This window comes from Cynocephalus volans, chromosome 3 (assembly GCF_027409185.1).
Source record: "Cynocephalus volans isolate mCynVol1 chromosome 3, mCynVol1.pri, whole genome shotgun sequence".
In the NCBI taxonomy this organism is placed as follows: Eukaryota; Metazoa; Chordata; class Mammalia; order Dermoptera; family Cynocephalidae; genus Cynocephalus; species Cynocephalus volans.
In genome coordinates this window covers 43,285,491-43,312,052 of record NC_084462.1, presented here as the reverse complement: position 1 = coordinate 43,312,052, position 26,562 = coordinate 43,285,491, and the positions used below count along the sequence as shown (strand labels likewise).

General features: G+C 38.1%; 1 protein-coding gene across 1 annotated transcript in view; it reads left to right on the top strand.

Moving 5' to 3' along the window:
• The window catches only part of ASB7 (ankyrin repeat and SOCS box containing 7), a 28,822-nt gene extending 2,713 nt beyond the window's left edge, over positions 1-26,109 (top strand). The window contains exons 2-3 of the mRNA XM_063091833.1: positions 11,555-12,160; positions 25,970-26,109. Of these exons, the coding sequence (XP_062947903.1) occupies positions 11,555-12,160; positions 25,970-26,109 (746 nt within the window). The remainder of the gene's footprint in view (positions 1-11,554; positions 12,161-25,969) is intronic.
• Positions 26,110-26,562: the final 453 nt, after the last annotated feature.

The window sequence follows — 26,562 nt, the reverse complement described above, 5'->3', positions numbered from 1 at the left end:
TTTTTCTCCTGCATAGATAGTCTGTGCATATAGGCATAAATATTTTTCCGTCCTCTATCTTCTAGCCTGCTCCCCCTTGTTAAATGTTCTGTTCTGTATCTTGATTTTTTCATGTAACAGTTAGCTTAGTGATCGTTCCTTGTCAGTTTATGACTGTATTTCATGAAATATATGTCACTTACCCCTGTTGTTGGACATTTTAAGTTGTTTTCTTTTTTCTGCTACTAAAAACAGTATTACAGAGAATGTCTTTGACTGATTTTTTTTTTTTAGCATATGTTGAGAGTTTACGTCTTGAATAATTCCTAGAAGTGCAGTCGCCAAGTCAAATTTTTTTGGATGGATATTGAAATTGTCCTCCAGTTTCCTAATTTTTGAGGTTGTAATCACTTAGGTCTGTACTGACCAGGTGGGATAGTGCCCATTCCCCCTTCTTTGCCAGCAGTGTATTACCAAATGGTTTGCTCCGCCCCTGTGTGATATGCTTGCCTATTTTTTAATTTTTTTTTTTTAACCAAAATGACATATGAGTAACAAAATATTGCAACACTGCCTTTAGTCTTTTTCTTATTGACCTGTAGGAATTGTTTGTATATTCTCCGTTACTATTTTATATTGAAACAGTCACTTTCCCCCAATTTGTAGTTTTTTTCACATTCTTGATACTGTTTTTGTTGTTGGGCAGAAATCTGCATTTTAATGTAGGTGAATTATATTTTTCTTTTGCTTTATGGTTTGTGCCTTTTGTGTCTTGTTTAGGAAATGCATCATTTTGCAGGGTCATTATTTGCATATCTTTTCTTCTAAAAAGTTTTGTGGCGTTTAGGTCTTTAATCAATCCAGAATTGGTATTATGTATAATATGTGGTGGTTGGGTATAATTTCACCTTTTTTTTTTTTCATAAAGATAGCCTAAATTGTTCCTTCTTTCCTCATTGCTGTGCACTGCCAGGTCAGATAACAAGTTTTCATATATATGTGGTTTCATTTCTGAGTTTCTATGTAGTATCCCTGGGTCAGTATAATACTGTCTTAATTACTATTGCTGTGTAACAAGTTTTGGTATCTTTTTAAAACAACAGAAAATATTTTGAAGAAGCCCTTCATTTGTTCTTGTATAGCACCTTTCACCTGCTCGCTTTACCCTGATAGAATAGGAGATTCAGAGAATGTTTTTCCTAGCACATTATGAACCACTTTGGAAAAACTAGTTGGAGAGGAAAACCCCTCTGTCCCTTTCTCTCAAGGCCATATGGGATGCTTAGATGTGTTCTGTATTTAGTCTAGACCTGGCTTCTGATCTCTAGGCCAGTGTGTCCAACTCTCTGTTCAGCTCCTGCACTCTCGTGGCTCATAGACGTGGCCAGGACAGCACAAGCTGCTGCTCCCACCATGTTCATTCTTAGTAAATGTCAGCACAGCCTAGGTTTGTTATGCCAGGCAGAATTCTAGAATCCTTTCTCCTCACCTCCAACACAACCAGTCATTAAGACTTGCTGATTCTGCCTCCTAAATATTTGTCAAATCTTTTCCCTTGTTTTCACTGGTGGCCCTGCCCCGCTCGGGCAAGGAAACGTTGTTCCTCACCAGGACTGCTGTGATGGTATCCTCCATCCCTGCCTCCATTCTTTTTTTTTTTTTTTTTTTTTTTTTTTGGTCTTTTTCGTGACCAGCACTCAGCCAGTGAGTGCACCGGCCATTCCTATATAGGATCCGAATCCGCGGCAGGAGCGTCGCTGCGCTCCCAGCGCCGCACTCTCCCGAGTGCGCCACGGGCTCGGCCCTCTGCCTCCATTCTTGCCCCCTTCCACCCAACCTCCAAAAAATGTGATCTGTTAAAAATGAAAATTAAAATATTTCCTTTTTAAAATCCATCAGTGGTTTTCCATTTCTCTTAGGATAATATTCAGGGTTCTTAATGTGTGCTCCACATGGCCCTGCAATGTCTGGCTCCTCTTACACTTCAGCTTTGAGCCACAGCCCCTCTGCATTCTTTCAGAGTCACTGAGCTTGGGGGCTTTTGCCCAGGACGTGCCTGGTTTACTTTTATTTGCACTCCACTCCTGCCCCCTTTACCCTGCTCATGCCTACATCTCCCTCAAATCTCACTTACCAGCCACACTAGCTCAGACAAGGTCCTTATTTATGGTCCTGTTACATGATACTGTTGTTCCCTGTATGTTGTTATCCTTCTGTAATGTGAAATTATTGTTCCCTGTACCTTTATAGTATAACACCTATAGTACCTATCACAAGCATAATGAACTATTTTATAGTTTTCTATTTAATGTCGATAACTCCAATTAGTCTTGAAGCTTCTTGAGGGTACAACCCATACCATTTTGCTCCCAACGAGGAAGAAAACTTAACACCGGTTGTCTACGGTTATTATTCCCCAGTCTTACAGAGACAAGACTAGTCCTTTCTTTTATCAAAAGATATTGATTGAAAATGGGCCAGCCTTATGGTGAGATTAGAAGGTTGCCTGAATTCATCATACCTGCTCTTTTCAAAACCATGTAGTTTCTTTAAGAGCTTGTAAACTTCCAGTCAGATTGGCCCCTCCTGTTAATAAGCTTATTTTGTGATAGACAGTAAGCTGAAATGAAGTCAAAGATTTAAATTGGGAAAGTGAGGGCTGGCCCGTAGCTCACTCGGGAGAGTGTGGTGCTGATAACACCAAGGCCATGGGTTCGGATCCCTATATAGGGATGGTCGGTTTGCTCACTGGCTGAGCATGGTGCTGACACCACCAAGTCAAGAGTTAAGATTCCCTTACCGGTCATCTTTTAAAGTATAAATAAATAAATGAATGAATGAATGAATGAATGAATGAATAAATAGGGAAAGTGAGTGAGATACCGCATAAAAAAAAGGGTTCACTTTTCCCTCCCCAACCCTGTGTCCCTCTCTTTCTCCCCCCGCTTGCTCTTTGTGTTTTTGGGTGTGTGTGTGTGTGTGTGTGTGTGTGTGTGTGTGTGTGTGTGAGAGAGAGAGAGAGTGAGAATTCATATAGATAGATGAGGTGGCCAGCTGGTCCTCTGTAAATCATTTATTCAGCAAATATTTAGTTAGTGCTTAATATATGCCAGGCCCTGGGCTTGGCACCGAGATACAGAAATGAGCAAACATAGTGCTAGCCTTTGACACTTCACAGTCTAATGGTGGATAGATTTATAGCCAACATTATTGAGCATTTAATATGTGCCAGATTCCTCCCAATATGTCCACAAGGGTTCTAAGTATCATCAGTTTTTGCACTGAGAAAACCAAGCCTCAGAAGAGTACGTAATTCACCTGAGGTCATGTACCTCATAGATAGTGGAGCTGGGACTCAAACCATCTTCTTAACTATGATTCTGTATTGCCATAGGAAAGCAAGGCAGTTCCAACAGTGAGTTAAGTGCCGTGTATCATAAGGTCCTCACTGTCTGCTGGGGTGAGGTGGGGATGGCAAGGAAAGCTTCCCAGGAAAAGTGCTTTTGAGTGGAGATGATGGAAGGTGAGGTAGGGATGGGGGGCTGGAAGGATGGAAGTGCAGAATTATTCCAGACACTTGGGACAGCACATGCGAAAAGTTGAAGGAGAGAGGGAGCGCTTTTGGTTTTAGGAACTAAAAAATGTTTAGTATGATTAGAGCATATCCAGTAATTTATTCTAGGAACATTGGTGAGTCGTCAAAACATCTGACAGGGAGGAATGGGAGAAGCACAGATATGTGTTTTAGAAAGTTCACTGGTTACAGTATGTGAACATATGACAAGGGCCCAACTCCTAAGGCAAGAAGAGCAGGTGAGATATGAGGTGGGAATGAAAACAATCAAGATTAACTGAGGTTTTTGGCCTGAGGATCAGGAAGGAAAGAGTTGTCATTTATCAAAAAGGTGAAGATTAGGAGAGGAGCAGGGGAAAGTTAACCAGATGCAGTTTCAAAAATGGGACGTAGATATTTAATACAAGATACTCACCAACTAGAAATTATCTTAAGTATACGAGTCTTAAGGGGTCATATTTTACCAATGTCAAATCCATACACCTGGACAATAAAACCACCCATGAGTGATCACACAGAACTAGGAAAACTCAGAGCTAAGAGGGTACCTGTGGCAGTGATTCAATGAGAGTGACAGGACCATGGGAAGCCTGGCAGGAGCATCTCTGGCTGCTGCTATAGGAGAAGTCCAGTTTTGTTGAGAAAATGAGTGAGTTCGAGTTGGGTAACTGGTACTCTATACTCCAAAAGGAAAACAAAAATGAAGTTCTCTTTCTAGTTTAATCTAAATCCATGCTGTCCTTAGTGTGCGTGGCTATTTAAATTTTAGTTAAATTAAATAAATTCAGTTCCACAGTCACACCAGCCACGTTTTTAAGTGTTCAATAGCCACATGTGGCTAGTGGCTGCTGCCCTCATTGGGCAGCAGAGATGTAAAACATGGTCCTGTGCAGGTAAGAGTTTGCTTCTTTACTTTAAAACATCCTGCTTCAAAACGATGACAACTTAGGGTATTATAATGTCCAAAAATATTTGAGATTTTAAACGTAAGTGGAATAATAGTACATTTGTAAAAATTCTGGTAATCTTTCCAACCAGGTAAGTGTGCTGTTGGAGTTGTAAGGGCAGTCTATACAAGGATGGGAATTGTAAGGCACCCATTGTTATTTTCATTTTGCCATTTTGAACCTTCTTAAAAATTCTAAGATCATGTCGAACATTTCAAGAAAATAACATGAAAAGACTGTATCTTAGTGCATTTGTTTATCTTCAAATTCAGTGTTTATGCAAATTGGCCTGGAGGGCTATTGTCTAAAGCTCTAGAAGGTAAGTCTATAAAGCAAATCCCCAGAGGAACCTGAGAAGCATCTCGGGTTTACTGTCAGTAAAGTAGGCAAAATCCTTTTGGTGAAACACATGAACATAAATAAGAGAGATGAAAGAAATTATCCAAAATCCACCTAAGAATGTTGAGAACTATCTTTAGCTTTTCAAAAACAAAAGACTTTACAAATGATAATCCCAAATGTGGTGAAACAGGCACTTTGATGGGAATTTGTGAGAGCACTTTTGAAAGCAGTTTGGTAGTATGTATTTGAGCCTTAAAAATGGTAGCTCCTTTTGCCCAATAAATCTACTTCTATTAATTTATCCCAAGGAAACAGTCCTTAAAAGCAGGAAATATTTTCTGTATAAAAATTTCCTCCCTTGTTATATATAATTTTTTAAATGGAGGCATTATCAGTGCCCAAATATAGAGAAAAGGTTAATTAGAATGTGATTACAATTATGTATAATTTTTAAAAAATGTATAGAATTAAAACTGAAAGTCTCATCATGATGACAGTAGTTGTTATAGGGAGTGCTGTTTTTCTTACCTTTTAGTTCTGCCACAGAAGGTAGGAATATATTTTTTCCTCATCTCTCAAAAGAAAACACAAAACAATAATTGTAAACTATTATTGGGCTTATAACATAAGGATGAAATATATATGACAGTAGTAGCACCAGATGAGGGGAAAGAGAAAGAGCTATATAGAAATAGTTTCTATATACTACTAGAATTAAATTAAACCCAAAGTAAACATAGGAATGAAATAACCAAGACAATAACTGAAATCAGTGGAATTGAAAATGGGCAAATGATAAAGAAAATTGATGAAATTAAAAACAAAAACTAGTTCTTTGAAAAGATCAACAAAATTCATAAATCTCTAGCTAGTCTGATGAAGAAAAAAAAGACATAATGAATATCAAGAACAAAGAAAGGAATGTCACTACAGATCCTATAGACATCAAAAAGATAATAAGGAATATAATGAGCACATTTGTATTAGTCTGTTTTTTGTTGCTAATAATAGAAAACCTGAAACTGGGTAATTTATAAAGAAATGAAATTTATTTCTTAGTTTTGGAGGCTGAGAAGTCCAAAGTTGAGGGGCCTTGGACTGGTAAAGGCCTTCTTGGTGGAGATTCTCTGCAGAATCTCCTGAGGCAGTGCAGGGCATCACATGTGAGGAGGGTGAAGAGCGCTTGCTTACAATGCTCACTTGCTTTTCTTATAAAGCTACTAATGCCACTCCTTTGATAACCCATTCATCCATTAATCCATGAATGGATTAATGCATTCATGAGGGCAGAGCCCTCAAGATCCAATCACCTCCCAAAGGCCCCACCTCTCAACACTGCCACACTGGGGATCAGGCTTCCACATGATATTTGGAGGGTCACATATTCTGATCATAGCAACCTTTGTGTCATTTAGGAGAAATGGACAGGTTCCTTGAAAGACACACATTGCTAAGAGTGACCCAAGAAGAAAATAGAATAATAGCCCTATACTGATTTAAGAAATTTAGTTCATAACTAAAACTTTCCACTAAGAAAACTTTAGATCCACCTGGCTTCTCTATTGAATTATTTCAAATATTAAAGGAGTAAATAATAAAAATCCTGTACAAACTCTTTGAGAAAAATATAGGAGAGAACATATCCAAACTTATTTTATGAGGCTTGTGTTGCCCTGGTAACAAAACCAAAGACATGGCAAGAAAAGAAGACTACAGACCAATATCCTTCATGACAATAGATATAAAAATCCTTAACAAAATACTAGCAAATCCAATCCATCAGTACATAAAAAAGAATATTACATCATGCCCAGGTAGAGTTTTTCTCAGGAAGGCAAAGTTTGTTTAACATTAAATCAATAGGGGAGTAATTTATCATATTAATAGAGTAAAAGATAAATAATAAGTGATCATTTCAATAGATGCAGAAAATACACATGATGATATTAAGTACATATTCATGATAAAGACTGAACAAACCAGAAGCAGATATAACTTCTAAAACCTAAGGAAGAGCATCTTTAAAAAGGTACAGCTTATATCATACTCAGTAGTGAACTACTGAATGCTTTTCCTCTATCAGGAACAAGACCAAGCTAAGTGCTTTTACGACTTTTATTCAGCATTTTACTGTAGGTTCTAGCCATTGAAATAAGGGAAGAACAATAATTGAGAGTCATAAATTGGAAAGGAAGAAGTGAAACTATTTTCAGAGAACATAGTTGTGCATGTAGAAAATTTTAAGAAATCTATGAATATGTGCTAGATCTAAAAAGTGAATTTCGCTGGATTACAGGATGCACAGGTCAATATACAAAAATCAGTTTTCTTTCTCTCTACCAGCAGTTAATACCTGGAAAATAAAATTTTAATTCATTATAATAGCAATAAAATTTAGAATACTTAGGAATAAATTTAATGAAAGATGTGCATGACGTATACACTGAAAACTACAAAACATTGCTGAGGGGAATTGAAGACGTAAATAAATAGTGAAGTATTTCATGTTTATGGTTTGGAATAATCAATATTATTTTGATCATTTGGGGGAGATTGCAATCTTTAGAGTCAGTGGAGTTCCAATCAAAATTCCAGCAGGCTTATTTGAAGAAATTGACAAGCTGATTCTAAAATTCAGTAGCCAAAATAATTTTTAAAAAGGTTGGAAGACTTACACTACTGGCTACCAAAACTTACTATAAAGCTAACAATAGTCAATACAGTTTGGTATTGGTGTGTGGATAGACTTTTAGATCAGCGGGTCAGATCAAAGCAGTGTTCAGAAAATTTATGGGTAAATTGATTTTCAGCGAAGGCTCTAAATCATTGGAAAAAATAGTCTTTTTAACAAATTGTGCTGGAACAAATAGATAGCCAAGTGGAAAATACTTCACAAAAATACTGTACACAAAAATTAACTAGCAGCGTATCATTGACCTAAATGTAAAAGTTATCATTGACCTAAATGTAAAAGTTAAAAGTGAAAAATTCATAGAAAAAAACAGAAAAACTTTGTGGCATTGTGTTGGGCAAAGGTTTCTTAAACAGGACACAAAAAACACAAACTATTAAAGAAAAAAATAATGGATTATATAAAAATTTAAAATTTTGCTCTTTAAAACACAGTATAGAAAATGAAAAAGCAAGCAACAAACTAGGAGAAAATACTTACAAAACATATCTGACAAAGGACTTATATCCAGAATATATGAAGAAATTCTTACAATTCAACAGTGAGGAGATTTTACTCAATTAAAAATGAGTAAATATGTGAACAGATAATTCACAAAAGAAAGGAAATGAATAAGGCCACTATTACTAGGCATTAGGGAAATATAAATTAAAAGTACAATAAGACACTATTTTACTCTCTCTAGAATGGGTAAAATTAAAATTACTAAAGTGCCAAGATGTGGAACAACTGGAACTCTCATATATAGCTGGTGAGAATGTAAAATGGTATAGCCACTTATAAACTAACAGTTTGGCAGTTTCTTATAAAGTTTAACGTGCATCTAACATATGACCCAGCAGTTCTCTACTATTAATGCAAGTGAAATGAAAACATATATCCCACACACATTCATTTGTACGTGAATGTTCATAGTAGCATTATTCAAATAGCCTCAAATTACAAATATCCAAATGTTCATCTGCTCATGAATAGATAAAAAATTATATGTCCATGTTATGGAACACTGTTCAGCAATACAAAGGGTTGAACAATCAGAATGCACAACATGGAAGTATTTTTAAAAAATCATGCAAAGTGAACTAAGTCAAACACAAAAGTCTACATATATGATTCAATTTATAAAAAATTCCAGGAAAGGGAAAACTTTATTGGACCAGTGGTTTGCCTGGGCCCAGAATCTGGGAAGGGAATTGACTGTAAAGAGGCATGAAGGGACTTTTTGAGGTGATGGAAATGTTCTATATTTTAACTGTGGTGGTAGTTACATGACTGTACATAATTATCTAAGCTCATCAATCTTTACACTTAAAATGAGTGAATTTTATTTTACCTTAATAAAACTGTTATAAAAAAAGAAACCATATTCATAGGGAATTTTTAAAAAATTTATATATATTTAAATATTTTTTGTAGAATTAAATGGATTTTTGAGATTATGCTACAGCTTGTTTAAAAATAAGTTTTACGGGGGGGTGTGGCATTTGCTAAAGGGACAAAGTAACAAGTTTGGTGGGGTTGCTGTATTAGATGAAGTGTTCAGGGAGGGCTTTTTTGATGAAAGGACATTTGAGCAGACAGATGAAGTGAGTTCAGTTCAAGCAAAGTTGTTTTTTTTTTTTTTTTTTTTTGTCTTTTTCGTGACCGGCACTCAACCAGTGAGTGCACCGGCCATTCCCATATAGGATCCGAACCCGCGGCGGGAGCGTCCCCGCGCTCCCAGCGTCGCACTCTCCCGTGTGCGCCACGGGCTCGGCCCCAAGCAAAGTTGTTTTGATTGCACGTGCCTTGCACATTACTCCCTGATTTTCTCTCTGTTTTGTAGTTTCTGTTGCTATGAAGAATGAGATCTTTTTCTTATCTTATTGCATTGTCTAATAATCCTTAAATTTTGTTTGTATCTTCATTTGCTTTAGAATCTCCTATTTTGTTATTAATTTCTTGAGGGCAGTAAAGATACAAATGTCATTTGTTATTATATTACAGCTCTTCATTCTGTGCTGTGTTCCCAGCGTGTGCTCACTTAATTCATTTGAATGATTTTTACTGAGATTAAGCAAGATTGTTGTTGTGTGTGTTAATCTATGCTTTTTCTTAGCTCAGTATAGCACCAAAATGTAAGTAAAACCTAAAAAAGATAAAGTGGAAACCAAAGATTCAAGTGCAATTTCGTGTAACATAATTTTAATTTTACTGTCAAATAGAACAAGTATAGGATGCAAATAAGATGTTGGCTGGCACCTTTAAAGGTACCTGTGGTGAGTGAAAGGTGGGAGAAGTGAAAGAAGGTATTAAATTTCACTCACAGGTTAAGAAAGAGGGAATGTCTGCAAGCAGTTAACTGTCCAGGTATTGATTAGAAATGACCTCTTGGCAAGATTTATTGTTTCATTTGAATAGGAGAGGATCTTTTAGATTTCATGCCTGTCTTCATCTAGTCTACTTTAGAGAAGCAAGGTATCTGAAACAGATTTGAGTGACTTGAGGGCTCAGCATCATCTGTCAAAATGGAAACATTAGTAACACATGTCTGTTCCTTACCAGTAGATGGCAGCAAAGTGCTTTGTTAAAGTGTTCTTGCCTGCCTTTAAGTCACGTAGTAGATAGGTACTGTACATTTTTCTTTTAGTTTAGACCAATGCAGATACAATACCTTCATTTTCTCTAAACAGATAAAAGTGATACTACCATTGTGTGCTCTGTGCAGTTTATATTAAATGATTTTAGAAATTCAAATGATACATGTATAGCTTACCTAAAAATGTTACATTTTATAGGTTTTGTTAGCAGCTCCTTCTTAACTGAAATTTCTGCTCTCCACAGTATTATTTTAACTATAGTTTTCTGCCTCATAAATTTTTCTAAGAGAACCCAGCTGCTATAATATGTTCTAGAACTAAATGACATTTTTCTAAGTGATACAAGAGTGTTTAATCACATAACTCATCTTTTGTATATGTGTGAAAAACAATGATTTTTTCTCTTTCATAATAAAAAACAAAATTAAGGGTGACTTTTATAAGAAGAAAGCATTTTAATCATAGGTATTAGGTCTGATCAATTTATCTTCTACGTGAAATTTCTGGCTTCCAGGAGTGGCCTGCATGTGGGGAAGCAGTTCTTGTCCCCATTTTGCCCAGTGCCCAGGAATGCCAGTGGGATGAGAGCCACAAGAACTGACCATTGGCCTAATGCAAGATCTGAGGCCAGTGAAAAAAGTCTGTGACTTAGAAGGCATGTAGCAAATAGATTATTGTAGTTTTTTTTTTTTTCCCCCTTCCAGAAATCAGTCAATTTAGAAGTTTTTGGAACTGTTTTAGGAAATAATATTTATACAGTGCTGAGGTGTCTCCAAATTTTTCACAGAATGTGTTGCTTAATTCTTATAAACTACAAAGTTCATGTAAAACTAAAAGTTCAGAATGGACTTTTGTCTTATGAAAACACGATTTATCAAGATCACTTAATATATGTCCTACATATGTTGGAATTTTTACAGACCACAGGAAAAAAAAAAATTGTTTTTTAACCTAATACATCCTAAAACAACACAGTCTGCCAGACCATAGTACATCCGTAATTTAGAGCAGCAGATGTTGCTACACATGCTTCTTTTTAAGACCAAGAAGAAGCACAAGAGAAAATAAAACAAAAAGTTCAAAACAGAAGAGAAACATGAAACAATACAGAGATGAGGGAGTTGGATAGCCAAAAGCAGTCGGTTAAATTAGCAAAGAAAGGGGATGTGGTGATCTGAAGTCTTATGTTTTTTATATGTCTCTTCTTAAACACTTTGTAAGTCTTTCTCCTTACGTTAATCCAGATGTGATAACTTTCTACTAAACTTATTTTCTGTTAAAACTAGACTTCATTTAAACGGAGTGAAAAGTATTTGAGGTTCATTATAACATTTGATCCTCATACAAAATGTGAGGACCATCTAAAATGTGCTGCACTGTGGTAGAGTTCGTTGTTTTGTCTTAGAGTCTGCTAATGTTGTCATTTTGGTTTTAACTCTAGCTGATCCCACGGTTAAGGACTTAATCGGAGGCTTCACTGCTCTTCATTACGCAGCCATGCATGGCCGAGCTCGGATTGCACGTTTGATGTTAGAATCTGAATACAGGAGCGACATTATTAATGCAAAAAGCAATGATGGCTGGACTCCCCTCCATGTAGCTGCTCACTACGGTAGGGACTCATTTGTCCGACTCCTCCTGGAGTTCAAGGCCGAGGTCGACCCACTCAGTGATAAAGGTACCACGCCGCTTCAGCTCGCCATTATCCGAGAGAGGTCAAGCTGTGTGAAAATCCTCCTGGATCACAACGCCAACATTGACATCCAGAACGGCTTCCTGTTGCGATACGCTGTGATCAAAAGCAATCACTCTTATTGCCGAATGTTCCTTCAGAGAGGGGCAGACACAAACTTGGGTCGCTTAGAAGACGGACAGACTCCTTTACACTTGTCTGCCCTTAGGGACGATGTGCTTTGTGCACGGATGTTGTATAATTACGGAGCAGACACGAACACAAGGAACTATGAAGGACAGACCCCACTGGCTGTTTCAATAAGTATTTCTGGAAGTAGTCGACCATGTTTGGATTTCTTACAAGAAGTCACAAGTATGTAATATAGTTATTACTATTACTGCATCTTATTTAAAAAATGTGCATCTTCTGAGAAGCTTAAGGTGCTTCTATAACTTAAAATGACTAGACATTAATCATTCCTATAAGTCTGGCTTGGTAAATAATGCCTCATTCATCCACCAAGAAAAAAAAAAGTTCTATATCACAAGATTTTATAAAAATTCAGTTGTTACTAATAGTATTAGAGTAGACAGTAAGGGAGAGAGAAGAAATGAAGAAAGGACAGACAGAGCAGAATTTTTAGAATTAACAAAAATCCATTTTAGAACAAGGCAATTCCTCCTGGTCATAAGGATAGTCCTTCCAGGATTTCGTGGACTTCAGATTGAGGAATTAGGAGGAGTAGATCTAATCTTAGGGTTTAGATTCCTTAGCTGTGGAAATATCCTAGAATTTGTGCTTTATTGCTCAGTTGCTGTTCACGTTTTTATTATGGCTTTTCTGCTTCATGTGAACCCACATGAGATGGAACAGTGGCATTATTTATTTAGGTATCCTAATAGTGCAGGTTAAGGATGCTAGAAACTGTTGTAAGAAAATATTTGTTAGCAGTGGGAAATTTGGCACCACTGTCTCTGACCTACATGGCTTCCATTGCATTTGACCTGTTTTTGTGGGGGCACTTTTTTTTTTTAAAGCCCAGAAGTGTCTGACCCACCTTGCTGGTCTCTCTGTGTGTTGTTCGATATGGTAGCCATGGCGCCATGTGGCTCTTTGAGCACTTGTTATGTGGCTAATGCCATTGAGGAACTGAATTTTTAATTTAATTTTATTTCATTGTAATTTATTTAAATTTAAATGGCCACAAGTGCCTAGTGGCTCCCGTGTTGGTCAGCACAGATCTGCCTGCCTTGGCAAAGGTATTTTGGGCTGTCTGGTAAGCATCCTTTGCAGAAAGCTTGTGGAGTATGCAGAAGTGGCCAAAGCCGGGAGATGCACATGTGGTGCTGAAGCTGCTAGTTGCCTTGTATCTTTTTGTTGATGTTGTTGTTTGTTCTTTTAGCTTTTACACTATAGACTTGGTTAAATTAGTGTGGCTGCCGTCAGCAAGGCATGTTACATACTCACATAAGTGCCTCAGCCCCTTTTGTTCTGTATTTTGCTCAGTGGTTAATAGCATAGACTAGAGCTAGTCTGCAAGAGTTTGAGCCCTAACTCTGCCACGCATTAGCTGTGACCTTTGGGCAGGTTACCTAACCACTCTGTGCCTCAGTGTCCTCATCTTAAAATTAGGATAATAATATTTCTCTTATAGGCTTGTTATGAGGATTAAGTGAGTTAATATTTATAATACACTTAGAACAGTGCCTGGCACATGGCAAGTGCTATGTAAGTGTTTTTCAGAATAAAATATGTAACTAATAAAGTGGATGAGCAGCAAGGACTGGCTTGCTACCAACAGAATGAATCCATTAGATTCTTATTCTCCCCAACCTCCCTGTAGACTAAGGAGCAGAGTCTGCACGTGGAGACACACAGCCAGGTGGCTAGCAGCAGCTGTTGGGCATGACAAGCACGTAAGCAGCCCCCTATGTCCCTGAGCCCTCAGACCTGCCGTTCCACCACAGCAGTGCTGCTGGACAGCAAGAATGTGGAGTTAAAGAAAGAGTCCCATGTACCTTCAGATTAGGAACAGATAGGAACATTGACAAGGACTGTCTCTGTCTGTGTTTGAGTTCTCCTGCATACACAGAGCAGAGCAGTGCACCTAGTAGGTCTTCGGTAGATGCTGGTTGGCTGGCTGACTGCATTCAAAAAGGGGTGAGGACTGAATAAACTTGGAGCACTTTCCAGAAATGCTGGGCCAACTTTCTTTTTAAGGCTAGAGTTGGGCCGGCCTGTGGCTCACTCGGGAGAGTGCGGTGCTGATAACACCAAGGCCCCGGGTTCGGATCCCATATACGGATGGCCGGTTCGCTCACTGGCTGAGTGTGGTGCTGACAACACCAAGTCAAGGGTTAAGATCCCCTTACCGGTCATCTTTTGGGAAAAAAAAAAAAAAAAAAAAAAGGCTAGAGTTATCCTTTGCCTTCAGGTGCCTCAATGTAATTCATTACTTCTTGGCTCTCTAGTGGTGGTTCCTGCCAAAGATAAAGTTGCTGCTTCACCTGGGCATTCTTTGGCTCCAGTAGATTTTCTTTTCCTAGTGAATGATACAAGAGTACTTCAAAAAGTTCGTGGAAAAATAGAATTAAAAGATAATATGAATCTTTCCAGGAACTTTTTGAAGTGCGCTCATGTGTGCTGGAAGGAGCAGCTGTAGCTGATACTCTTTGGAGCTCTCTACTGAGCCCTCTCTCATGGAAACCAGAGAGGAAGAAGGTCAGGTAGTGCAGGGAGCACAGTCAAATCTGCCAGTGCCTTCTGGCTTCTCACGCTGCTGACACTGAGCTGTTGGTCTACACTCTCAGAACTTGGACTCACTGGGTGCAAGTACAGCAGAGGTGCCACTTGGTGGTCTTTAGTCAGGGCCATCTGACTGCTGGTTGCACCATTTTGATGGAGCAGATTAAGTTGGAAGAGACCCAAAAAATCATAATCCTGGAATTTGAAAACTACTCTGGCTTTTTCGAAAAACTGCTGTAAAAGCTCTGTTATATGCTGCCTACAGACAGAGCAGACTGAGGGGCTCGGTAGCAACGTTGCATCTCCCGGTGCCTTGTTGATAATGAATGGAGGGAAAAGCCATGAAGAGCTACTGCTACTGTTCACCTACAGCCAGACCAGCATTCAGACTCGCGGGAACCTCTGCCTTCCAGAGTGGCTGGAGCCCATGGGGCCTCCTGCAGGAAGAGAGTCAAGTGAAGAAGCAGCTTCTCTGCGCCCAGAAACAATAAACAGCTGAGAAGAGCTGAAGAGCCCACCTGAGTGAAGAGGATTGCCTTGCAGAAGGAAAGGTGTTTCTTCATAAGCTGGCAGTGCTTATGAGAAGCTAGTTTTTGGATTTTTTACGTTTTTTACTTGAAAGCTGAAGAATGGAACAAATAAACTGAAGGGACAACAGAGAGAACAATGAAGGTGTGACCAGTGAAGAGTAAAAACGCTAGTGAGGACAGACCACAGGGGACATTTTGATGGCGGTCCATTGAGGGTGAGGCTCCCAGGGTCAGGGGGCAAACAGTGCCTTGCACCAGGGCCGGGGCTAGGGTGAGGCAAGCGAGGTGCGAGGGCACAACATTCAGGAGGTGCTTACGCTTGGGGTCATGCAAGTGCACACAGTGAAAGTTGAACAAATTGTGTGTGATTGCGTGGTTTGCACAAACACCATTCTGGAGCTAAGAGGATCATGGAAGGTAGCATGTGGCATGGGTTAAAATTCCTAGCCAAAGGTAAAGAGCAGAAGGTTGTAGGAATGTTTGCCCAGTTCAAAAGAGAAACTTAATATGTATGCACAAGAAAAGGGAAAGCACAAGAAAATGTTGGTAAAAAGTACAATCTTATAACTTTGCAAAAAGACTGTTTCATAAATAAAGCTTCACCTAAGGATAGGATTAAATAGTAATAGAACCCACCAAGGGAACTGGATTGTAATTTAGTGACTTTTTTTCTGATCATGTCTTGCCTCACAATGTAAACTCCTCTAGTCAAAGTATAGACCAATGAGTTATTCAGAATATGAAATCTTTTAAGAAAGAAAGAGAAGAATTCTATGAGAAACCTGAACCTTAGGCAGTAACTAGCAAAAACTTTTAATCTTATATTAAAAAAAAAAGATGAGATTTTAATGATCTGCATTCTGGAATTTTGTTGAAAGAGAAGTAGGAAAGAACTTATAGTTTGGGGGTAAAGCCCACCTTGGAGTGCTCAAGCACAAATTACAGACATGGTAAGGTAGGGTCTGCTCTTCACCCAGCCACTCTGTAGGTGGAAGAGAAGGGCTGAAGAGCACTGGTGCCTGCGGTTTCTTGTACAAATGGTATGAAAACTGGAGGAAAGTTTTTCATAATGCAGACCAGTCAGAGTTGAGATGGTTCCCCACTAGGGAAAGCCACTTGACAGGAGGCACTTTCCATGTTTGATTGGCTAGATTATTTGCAGAAAAGGTGCTATGTTGTGCTACCTGCCCAGGAAATCCTTTCATTGTAATGCTTTACCCTTTCTCAGACTTGGTGAGCAGACAAGGTCCAGGGCTTTGCAGGCATCAGCTTGTCACCCCTTCCTCCCTGTGGCCAGTGACATCCACATGTGTACTGTGTTTGGGAACTTTGCCTCCGCAGAGCAGCTGCTCCTTTGTTAAGGCATTTGATAGTCAAGATTTTACTCTTACCATCATAATTTCATTGGTTTTAAATTAATAATCATAGTTATTTCAGTTCCTTGGCCAGTAATTCAACATCTGTGTCATATCTAAGTCTGGTTCTGATGCTTGCTTTGTCTCTGCAGACTTTTTTTCCTTGCCTTTTAATTTTTGTAATTTTTTATTGAGGCTAGACATGATATATAGGGTAATAGGAACTGAGGTAAATAAGACTTTACTATGAGGTTTTACATTAATCTGGCTGGAAATAGGGTTGTGTGTCATGTTTGCTGGAGCTGCAGGTGCCAGGGGGCTCAGATTCCTCCAGTGTCCTTGTTTTTGTCTCCCCTTTTGACTCTGGGCTTCCTTAAGTACTCCTCAGAGAGTGTGCATCTCTTAGCTCTTCCCACTGTAATCGCTGGTGTTACATCACAGCCCTGTTGGTGTGGTTGTAGGGTGTTGGGGAGGGCCAGTGGTCTATAATCTTCTAAGTCTCAGCCTTTTTAGTGGGTCTGTGTCCCTGGGCCGTGACCTTCCTCAGTGTTTCCTCTTGTATAGTCTTTTCCAACCCCGTGAAGTGAGACAGGAAGGCTAGAAGGGGGCTGGAGCCAGAGAAATGTCCATTCCCCAGATTGCATAAGACTCTGGTGAAGTCTTTTCCTTTGGAGAGCAAAGAAAACTTCTTTTCATCATGGAGAAGGTTCTGGGTTCATTTCACTATGGTTAGTTACTCTTACCCTCCCCAGCCAGAGCCATGGGATGGGGAGATCTTTATTGGCTCTTCACTTTGAGGACCCAGTGGGGTTTCTGGAAGTAAAAGAAATGGGCGGCGTAATCCTGAGACTGGCTCTCACTCTCAGGCCGGTCTAAACACAGCTTCTGGCGATGCATCAAAATTACCATTTAAGTGTTTCTACCAGTTTATGGCCCCAGTGGCTTTTGCCCCAGCAGTAGATCTCAGCTGTGGCTCTCTGGATTTATTTATTTCTCCAGATTTTGTGGTGGAGGTTCACTGCAACTTCAGTTCACTGAAGGATCCAAGATAAGTCATTGATCTTGAGTTTGTTCAGGTTTTTCTTCTTGTAAGGATGTGGGTGATGACTTCCAAGCTCCTTACATGTTGGAACTGAAACCAGAAGTCTATTTAATTTTATCATTTTTACTTCGAATGTGAAAAACACATCCTATCCGTGGTCCTTTGAGCTGAGTAATGTTTTGCCCACTGGGATCAGAGGCACATGTCTCCCTTATGTCATCCTGAAGATCTCTCAGCTGTGCCTGTGTCAGAGGTACTATTGAATCAGAATGGGACAGTGGAGAGCAGTTAACAGGCTCCTGATTCAGGGTCTGACTTATAAACTTGGGCAAGATGCTTCTTCCCTTACACCCTGTGGATCTGTTTCCTCCTGTGAAATGGGAGGAGTTGGACTATTGTCCTGGAGGTCCCTCCCTTTTAAAAATTCTTGCCAATAACCACCTTGAAGGTGATAATTTCCTACTGATTGTGATTTAAAAAAAAATTTTTTTTTTGATTCGTGTAGAACAGTGTTTTTCAGTGTGGACTCCTATGGGTCTTTAAGACTGTTTTAGGTGCCCATGAGGTCACAACTAATTTCATGACACTACTAAGATTTGCCTTTTTTACTGTGTTGACGTTTGCACTAGTGGTATATCCCAGTGATTGGTAACACAGCTGGCACATGAGCATGAACCAAGACAGAGGACCAGCTGGTGCTAGTAGTCACTGTATTCTTTACCACCAGGCACTGCCAGTAAAAAGGGTGCCAGTTCCATTTAGGAATGTCTTTGGTGAAGCAGTAAAATTAATTTTGTTAAATTGTATCCCTTTGAGTACGTACCTTTTTAATATTCTGTGGGATGGAAATGGAAAGTATTCTAACTGGCTACCAAAGTGCGATGATTGAAATGAGAAAAGCAACTTTTATTTGATTGAACTGAACCAGCAGCTTTTTTTCATGGAACATGATTTTTACTTGAAAGATTTGACAGCCAAACTATAGCCATTTAATCTTGAGTATTTGGCAGACATTTTCTTGAAGGTGAATAAAGTCCACTTGTCACTATAAGAAAACAACTGACAGTATTTATGGCCGCCATAAAATTTGAGCATTTACAATGAGAATTTTGGAAAACTTGTATTTACTACTGTGAGATTCCTAGTACATGAAGAATTCCCTGAGATCCATGGAGATATTAACAAAAGTGATTTTTTGATATCATAAAATGAAACAGGTCAATATTTGGAAAATCTGCATAACCCAGTAAACTGTGTTTCCCAAATGACTAATGCATAATGTTATAAAGTCACACATAGATAAAAGTTCCATTCGAAGCACAGGATAGACCAATGGACCGTTCTTACAAAATCTTTTTGTTTTGGAAAGCAGCTCTTTTTTTCATAAAAATTTATTTCAACTGATGAATTTATTATTTTTAAATGAGTGAGTCAAGAAATATTTTTAAAATTTCTCAATTTTAATTTCTAAATATGGGAAAGTAGGTAAATGTAACCCATATAAACAAAAAATTTTTGAGGTCTTCCAGTTTTAAAGGAGCAGAGGGATCCTAAAAACAAAACGTTGAGAACTAGTGATATACAGTGTCTACTCAGGTATTTAAGGGTATCCTATTAGCCTCGTATTTTAGAATTTGATAAATCTCTAATGTATTTCTGTTTAAAGTTAAAATATGTGGATAATATGAAATATTAAAATCATTGCTTGCCCTAATGCTAGCATATTTACTACTTTAGGATGTGCAGAGATCAATGATTTCTAAAGTTTGTCTATAAAATTTTGGCACTGTCAGATACTGTGTGGTAAAAAGGATTCTTGATTCAAATCAGTTTGGAAGACTAGTACTTTAGATCCTAGATCCCAATTGCAGAGATTCACTATGTCCAGTAACAACACATCAAAGGTGCAAAGAAGTCCTTGAGTAAACCATTTAACTTCGTTTACTAGTGTCAACAGCTTACTTTCCCAGCTTACTTTTATAGAACTTTTTTTTTTTATTTCTATGGCAAGCTCTGGTCCAGATTATTCCTAGGGCAGGAAATATGCTAGTTGGGTTTGTGTTAATATCCTAAGGAGTCTGAGTTAAGGCATTGATCCGTGTTTCTAGTAGATACTGTTCAAAGACTGGAAGTAATCATTAGTATGCTTCAGTTGTATGTAAAAGGTAGGACTGGGTTGTATTTTATTTGTATGTTTTAAGGAATTAAATGGCTCATATTTCTTAAAAAAAAAAAAAAGATTAGGTAGATGGGATTTGAATGGTGTGAACTGTTCTGCAGGAGACTTAATCTGTCTAGTACTTAAGCTAGTTGTGGAACATCAATCACAGATGTTTAAAAATACTATCTTATAAGATATCAAAGTAACCTGAAATATGTTTTTGTTTAAATTTCAGCAGTAGTCAAGTACTGTGTTTTAGCTGTAGAACTAAAACTTTAAAAACAAGATTTCAAATTTAAAACCTTTTAAAAAAAATAAGAAGTAATAAAAATCATGACTCCTTTTTAAAAAAAAAAAATCTTAAGTGAAATTTAAACTGTGGCTGTCTCAGCTAGGTCCAATGCAGTGATAGTTATGTGAGCAGATGGTCACACAGAATGCCCCCACATCAAGTGCTCTTACCTACTGTGTTCCTGTCAAATGCTGCTTTGACTTTTTTGTAGGATATTTTTTCAAAACAGTGTTACGGAATGTAACTCTTGGGAGAAATAATTTGTGTTACACATCTAACTTAAGGTTAATTTTGATTATTGATTTTTTTTCTAATAAGTTAGGGATTTTGCCAGACATCTGTATCATGGCTCTATTAACTTTTCCAATCCCAATTATTAAAAATCAGTTTTAAAAATGAAGTAGAACAGTTTTAAGTCCAATTACACCACATTTTAAGATTCTTTGATACAGAAAATACTTTGCTCTGTACTTTTTTCATAGTGTTTGTATTACTTTCTATTTATAATGTAAGCATCTGGAGATTTCTTCTCATTTGTTAGTAAGCCATATATGGTTTTGTTTGGTTTAGTGCAAATGGAAACTGTAGGTCAAAGTTCATTTGCCTATGAAAAAAATGTAACCAATAGACAAATGTGATAAGGCTGATGATATCGTATACATTTAGATTCTATCCAAGAGAATACCATGATTTTTTATTTTAAGGGGATGTAGAAACTGCCTTTGTCCTATAAAGTAAGATTTGTTTAGCATATTTCATACCAAGTCCTGTGAATGGAATTCAGAGGCAAGAGCAAAGGAATAAAATGTGTTTATGTCAGGGTTTTAAAATGGGAACCTGAGATAAAATGATACTGGGGACGATTCCAGATGTTGACCTAAGGTGGAGAGGTTCTTGAAGGAAAAACAGTCAGATTGTATAAAGCAATCCAGAGGAGGCGAAGACCTTCTCTCTCTATTTCTTTACATACACCCCTCCACCTCCAGTCTCTACCCCCTACCCCCGAAGAAAAACCTGGGACTTTATTTTGCTTTCATTTTGTTCACTTAGGTTATTTAAAAATGCTTTGCCTCTCTGTTTACCTTTGTGAATCCAGATTTTTTATCCAAATAAATAAATCTACCCTATTGTAAATGCAGTGATGGTGATGTCAAAGGGAGATGGTTTAGGATATTTAATTTCCTAAATTATGCTGTTGGCCCTGGTTTGTAGTTTATACTTGACCAGACCCTTCAAAAGCTGATTTCCTATTTTATACCAGCCCAATTATTACTAATGATGGACTTCTTTACAAAATTGAAAGACTAACAACCCTTTAAACTATTATGTAATTCCATTGTAGTTCATTAGTATGAATATCCTGTAGTTTTCTTGCATCCCCCAAAGCGTTTATCATCCCTTAAATTACACTCTTTTGTGAGATGTCCCCCAGGTTTCCCCTGTTATAATCCTAGTTGTTCTTTAACAGGGTAGGAATTAATTTTCTGAGACGCCTGGTAAATAGTGTTGATTTTTTTGCCTCCATTCCCTTTGTTCTCTTCCTCTGCCTCTACCCTCCTCCTCTTCCCTGCCCCTTGAGTCTTTGGGACAGTGGGTTGTTGAGTACATAGTAGGTGCTCAGTAAATACTTTTGAGTGATCTGTTGACAAGAAATAAATACTTCTATTTCAGTCATAATCTTGTATTCTTAAAATGCTATTTCTGAAAAAAAAATAGCTCCTTAGTCTTACAAATAACAGTAATTACAATGAGTAGTTCTTATTACTCTTTATTAGTTAGTCTACTTTTCACTCAGCGATACTGACGTATGACAGCATGAGTTACTCTCTGTATATTCCTGGACAAACAGGATGATGGTACCCCTCACTTCATCATTGCATATCTTTTTATACAGTTAGAAATCCTCTCATCTCTGCCTGATTCCAGTCAGGTAGTGATTTCCAGAATACTATTTGCATCAATTTGCCCAGGACTGTTTCCCAGTAATATACCAATTGTTCCTTTACTGTTAAGCTGTAAACTAGTTTTCTTACTATCTTAACATCAGGAAGATGGAGACTCCAACTTCCAAGAGTCGCCCTCTGCTTTTCTGGGAATGGGAAACAAAGATTATCCTTAAAAATATTTTAAAATTATTATTTTAAAATTTATTGACCAAATACTTACTATGGGCTTGGCACTATTCCAAGCACTTTACCAAAATTAACTTTTTTAACAGTTATAAAGCCTTTGAGGTGGGTGTTATTATTATGAAAAAACAAGTGGAGGGTTAAGTGGCTTGCCTGAGATCACACAGATTGTCTGTGGCGGGACTAAGAGCCAAACCCAGGCAGTCTGGTTCTAGACTTGATGCTCTTAACCACTATGATACGCCTCTGTCATTAAAAGTAATTCTGCAGACAGGAGTTACATATCGTCAAGAAATCCTTAAAAGATCAGATCCTCCTAAAATATTAAAGGACTACCAAGACACACTGTTTAAGGGGAAGAAAAATCAGTAGCAGATTGAGTAAAGCATTCAGATATGTGTTTAGGCCTGGAATACACATTTTTCCCTGGGAAAGGTTCATGAGGATGGTAGTATTTCTGTTGCTGCTTCCCTTGAATTAAAGTTGTGAGTCTATCTTTGCCTCCTGCATTTTGTCATGACAGTGAGAAACCAGTGACACTTCAGTGTTCTGCCTGGGTAATCTTCTTAACTAGATTAGGACATTTCCTATATTCCTCATTACTGCAAGTGCCAGTGTTCCCAGACTTTCCACTAGTTCATACAAGGCTCCCCTTTCCTCTACCTTCTAACATTTCTTTTTTCTAGTAATATTTTTAAAACTCTCCTTGAAGCCCTGACCAACAGCCCCCTCAAAGCTCCATAGGCTTCCACCTAACACTCACCTCAAAGCCCTTCCAACTACCTGGTCCCAATGGGAAGCCACATATTTTAGATTTTTTTTATGGCAGCACCTCACTTCCAGGTCCCAGAATCTCACTCAGTTATCTAATGCTGCAAAATGTAGTGACTTAAAACAACAGTAGCCAATTGTTTCATTTCTCTTCTCCACGCAGTGTTTTCTGGAGCTTCTCCACTTTCACAGTGGCTCACTCAGATGGTTGGTGAGTTGGTGCTGGTGGTTGGCTGAGAGCTCAGCTAGGACTGTCAGCCAGTGACCTCAGTTCCTTTTAATAGGCTGCTGAGGCCTCTTTGTGGCATGGTGGCTAAGTTCCAAGAGTGACTGTCCCACCCAGGTGAAAGTTGTATCATCTTTTATGACTTTGCCTTGGAAGTCACATAGCACTACTTCACCATAGTCACAAGCCCACGCAATTTCAAGGAGAGAGAACATAGACCTCATCTCTTAATGGAAGGAGTGTTCAGTCACATTGCAAAAAAAGAGCGTGAGGAATAGGAGGTATTGTGGTCATCTTTGGAGAGTACAGTCTGCCACAAAACAAGACTGTATCAGAAGACCCCCTGTTACGTAACCTTTGTCTCAATCCCTTCTTTTTTACCTTAGCTAAGCAAATTCCAATAATTTAGTTTTTACCACTTTCTTGGATATGTTTTCATTTAACTGTGCATGTATGCTTATATATTTCAACTTTATCCTCATCTGTTTTTTGCCTGAATACATTGTAGTTCTTTTTATTAAAACTACACTTGAAAAGAACCAGCCATCTATTAGAAAAATCAAATTCTTTACTTTAAAAAAAGAAGGTTCACATCTAATCTATACTCTGGTTTACATTTGCAGATAAAATACTATAAGCATTTATTGCAAAATGGCAGTAATAATTTATTCCCTTTCTAAAGGTAGCGCATGAATGGTGATGAAAAATAATTCAAAACAGATTAGGACATGATTTGCTGCTGATGTGGGTATGTTTTGCAATGAGTTGACTTTTATCCTTTAAGGACAAACCTATTAAGCATTCATTCGTTTATCTAGTATTTGTTGAGTACTCTGCCAGGCGTTGGGTTTGCATTGGCAAATGAAGCCAGACATGGTCCTGCCCTCATGGAACATGTCATACAGTGAGGAAGATGGGCATTAATATTAATACATAATCACCAAATAAATGTAAAGTCACAACCTTGCTCAATGTTCCAAAGGAAAGGAGCTCTGAGAGTGTCTGATGGGGAAGCTGACCTAGTCTCCTCTGGTGAAGTTCTAAGATTAGCAGAGATCTGGAAGATGGAGGAGCCACAGTCCTGCCAAGAGACACATGAGTGTGTGAGGCACATCCAGGCATGGATTCTTGTGCAGACATCTGTGGATACACATACCCTTGTTTACAGACATTTCCGAGAGAGCAGTTACTTCTGCTGCGGTTCTGTCAGAAACCGTATATTCAGTAACTCTTGTGGAAAGTACATGTTCATACAGGCCTCACAGAGCAGGGGTGTGAGTCTTAGGGAGCCTTTTTCATTTATAAAGGATTACTTAATTCTGAATAATGGAGATCACTATAAACAAGTGCAATTCATGTAAGGGATAAAGAACTAAGTACAGACGTGGTTCTCCAGGTTACCAAGACTCTTTCGGGGTATCTGTGAGGTTAGAATGATTTTCTTAATTATACTTAGATATTATTTATCTTTTTCACACTCCTTCTCTCATGAGTATAAGTGGAGTTTTCCAGAGACTTGATGATGTGATTTTATTTCAACAGATTGAGTGCAGAAGTGTATATGGAAATTCAACTATCATCTCTTAAGCCAGACATTGAAAAACTTTGCAAAAATGTAAAATAATACCATGTTCCTCACTAACTTTTTTTGGGGGGGGGAATATGGTTATTTTTTATAACAATTTATTATTTATGTTAACATGTAATGGGTTTATTTTTATTATTTTTAAATGAATTAATATTTCTCAAGTTTCTGTTTTAACTTCTAATATGGTAATTATCCATAGTTATAGCCCACATAAAACTTTTTTTGAGTTCTTTATAATGTTTAAAAGTGTAAAGGGGTTTTGGACCCAAGCTTTGAGAGCAACTGAAATGTGGCATTCTACCTGACTTAAGGCCTGTGACTTCATCTCTCCGCGATGCTCTATAAAATGGGGATGATGATCAAAGTACTTCCCTCATAAAAGGATTAAAGGAGTTAATATATGTTAAGAGCTTATACATGGTACAGAGTAAGTATTCAACATATGTGAGCTTTTATTATTATTACTGTTTAACGTGAAAGCAGAATATTTGTGACTCCAAATGCTACTGAAGCACTGTTGAAGAATTTCAGCTTGTGTTCATGGCCATCTGTATTATTTTGGTAAAACAGTGTTTGAAAGTGGAAGACGCTGGATTTTATGGTTTTTCTTTTGAGTTGGGTTATAGCAGGGGTTTTTATTAGCAGGTGGTCAGGATGTGAGGCTGGAAGCGGCAGAGATTCAGGATAGCTTGAGGTGCTTTTTCACACCCCTCCCTGCTGCTCATCCTCACCACTAAGGTTCTGCCGTGTTCAGAATCATGGTGAACAGGTGGACAGATGTTGTTTGGAAAGCTCCGCAGGACTGGCATAGGCATGGAGGCTTCTAGCCCCAGGGCTAAAAGGAGGCCTCACAGTAGAGAGCATCCCCTTCAGTCCCCACACTTTTCAGATGGAGAAACAGGCCAGAGAAGTGATTTGCTCACACAGGCTCACCCAGAGGCCTTCTTATCAAGATGAAAACTGGAATTCTCCTGATTTCTAATGGAAAGAATACCAGGCTCAGAATCAGAAGAAATTGTTCTAGTTTCAGTCTAAATAAAACCTTTATTGATGATCTGATGTTGAGCAATTTACTTTAATCTCTGATACTAAGTATCCTTATTTGTAAAAGGAAGTTAAAATTATCTTCCATCCTGGGGTTGTGAAAAGTATCAAATGAAACATCATATGAAGGTATCCAGGACACTTCATTTTAGTTGATGTCTTTCCAGTCTTTTGCATGTAAAGTCCATAGAGAAAGCTTTCCAGTGAAATGAACAATTCTTTTTAAAACCTAAATGCCTGCCTTAATTGTTGTGCCTTGTGTAGCTTTGTGACATTTTCTTCTTTTCTGTCTTTGTAGGACAGCCCAGAAACTTGCAGGACCTGTGCCGAATTAAAATTCGACAATGTATAGGCCTTCAAAACCTAAAGCTACTTGATGAGCTCCCAATTGCCAAGGTCATGAAAGACTACTTAAAACACAAATTTGATGATATCTGAGATACCAGAACTGTGAGCGAGATTAGAAGTTATATTCCAGATACTTAAAAAGGCTTTTTGCCTTGCACAAAGTATATCCTATGCAATTTCTGATTTGCTGTGAAGTCAGAAAGCAGGTATACACTTTTAGGTTTTTGTTTGTTTGTTTGGTTTTCATCGTAGGGGAGGGATTTTTTTATATATATGAACACACACACCACATGCTTGAAGGTCTTAATTTGGTTTCTTGGTCCAAGTTTAAGAGGTCCAAGCTTTCTATACAATATTGCATTTAGAAATATTGTTTTTCTAAAATGACACAAGCAGGTTTGGAGTGGAGAATTTACCCTTTCCAAATGTATGGTTTCATTGGTGAGCACGGTATTATAAACCAGCAGAGCACTTGTTAAAGTTTGGAGGCACAGTTTCACCCAGGGGCGTCCTGGGTTATACTGGAAAATGCCCTAAGAAATT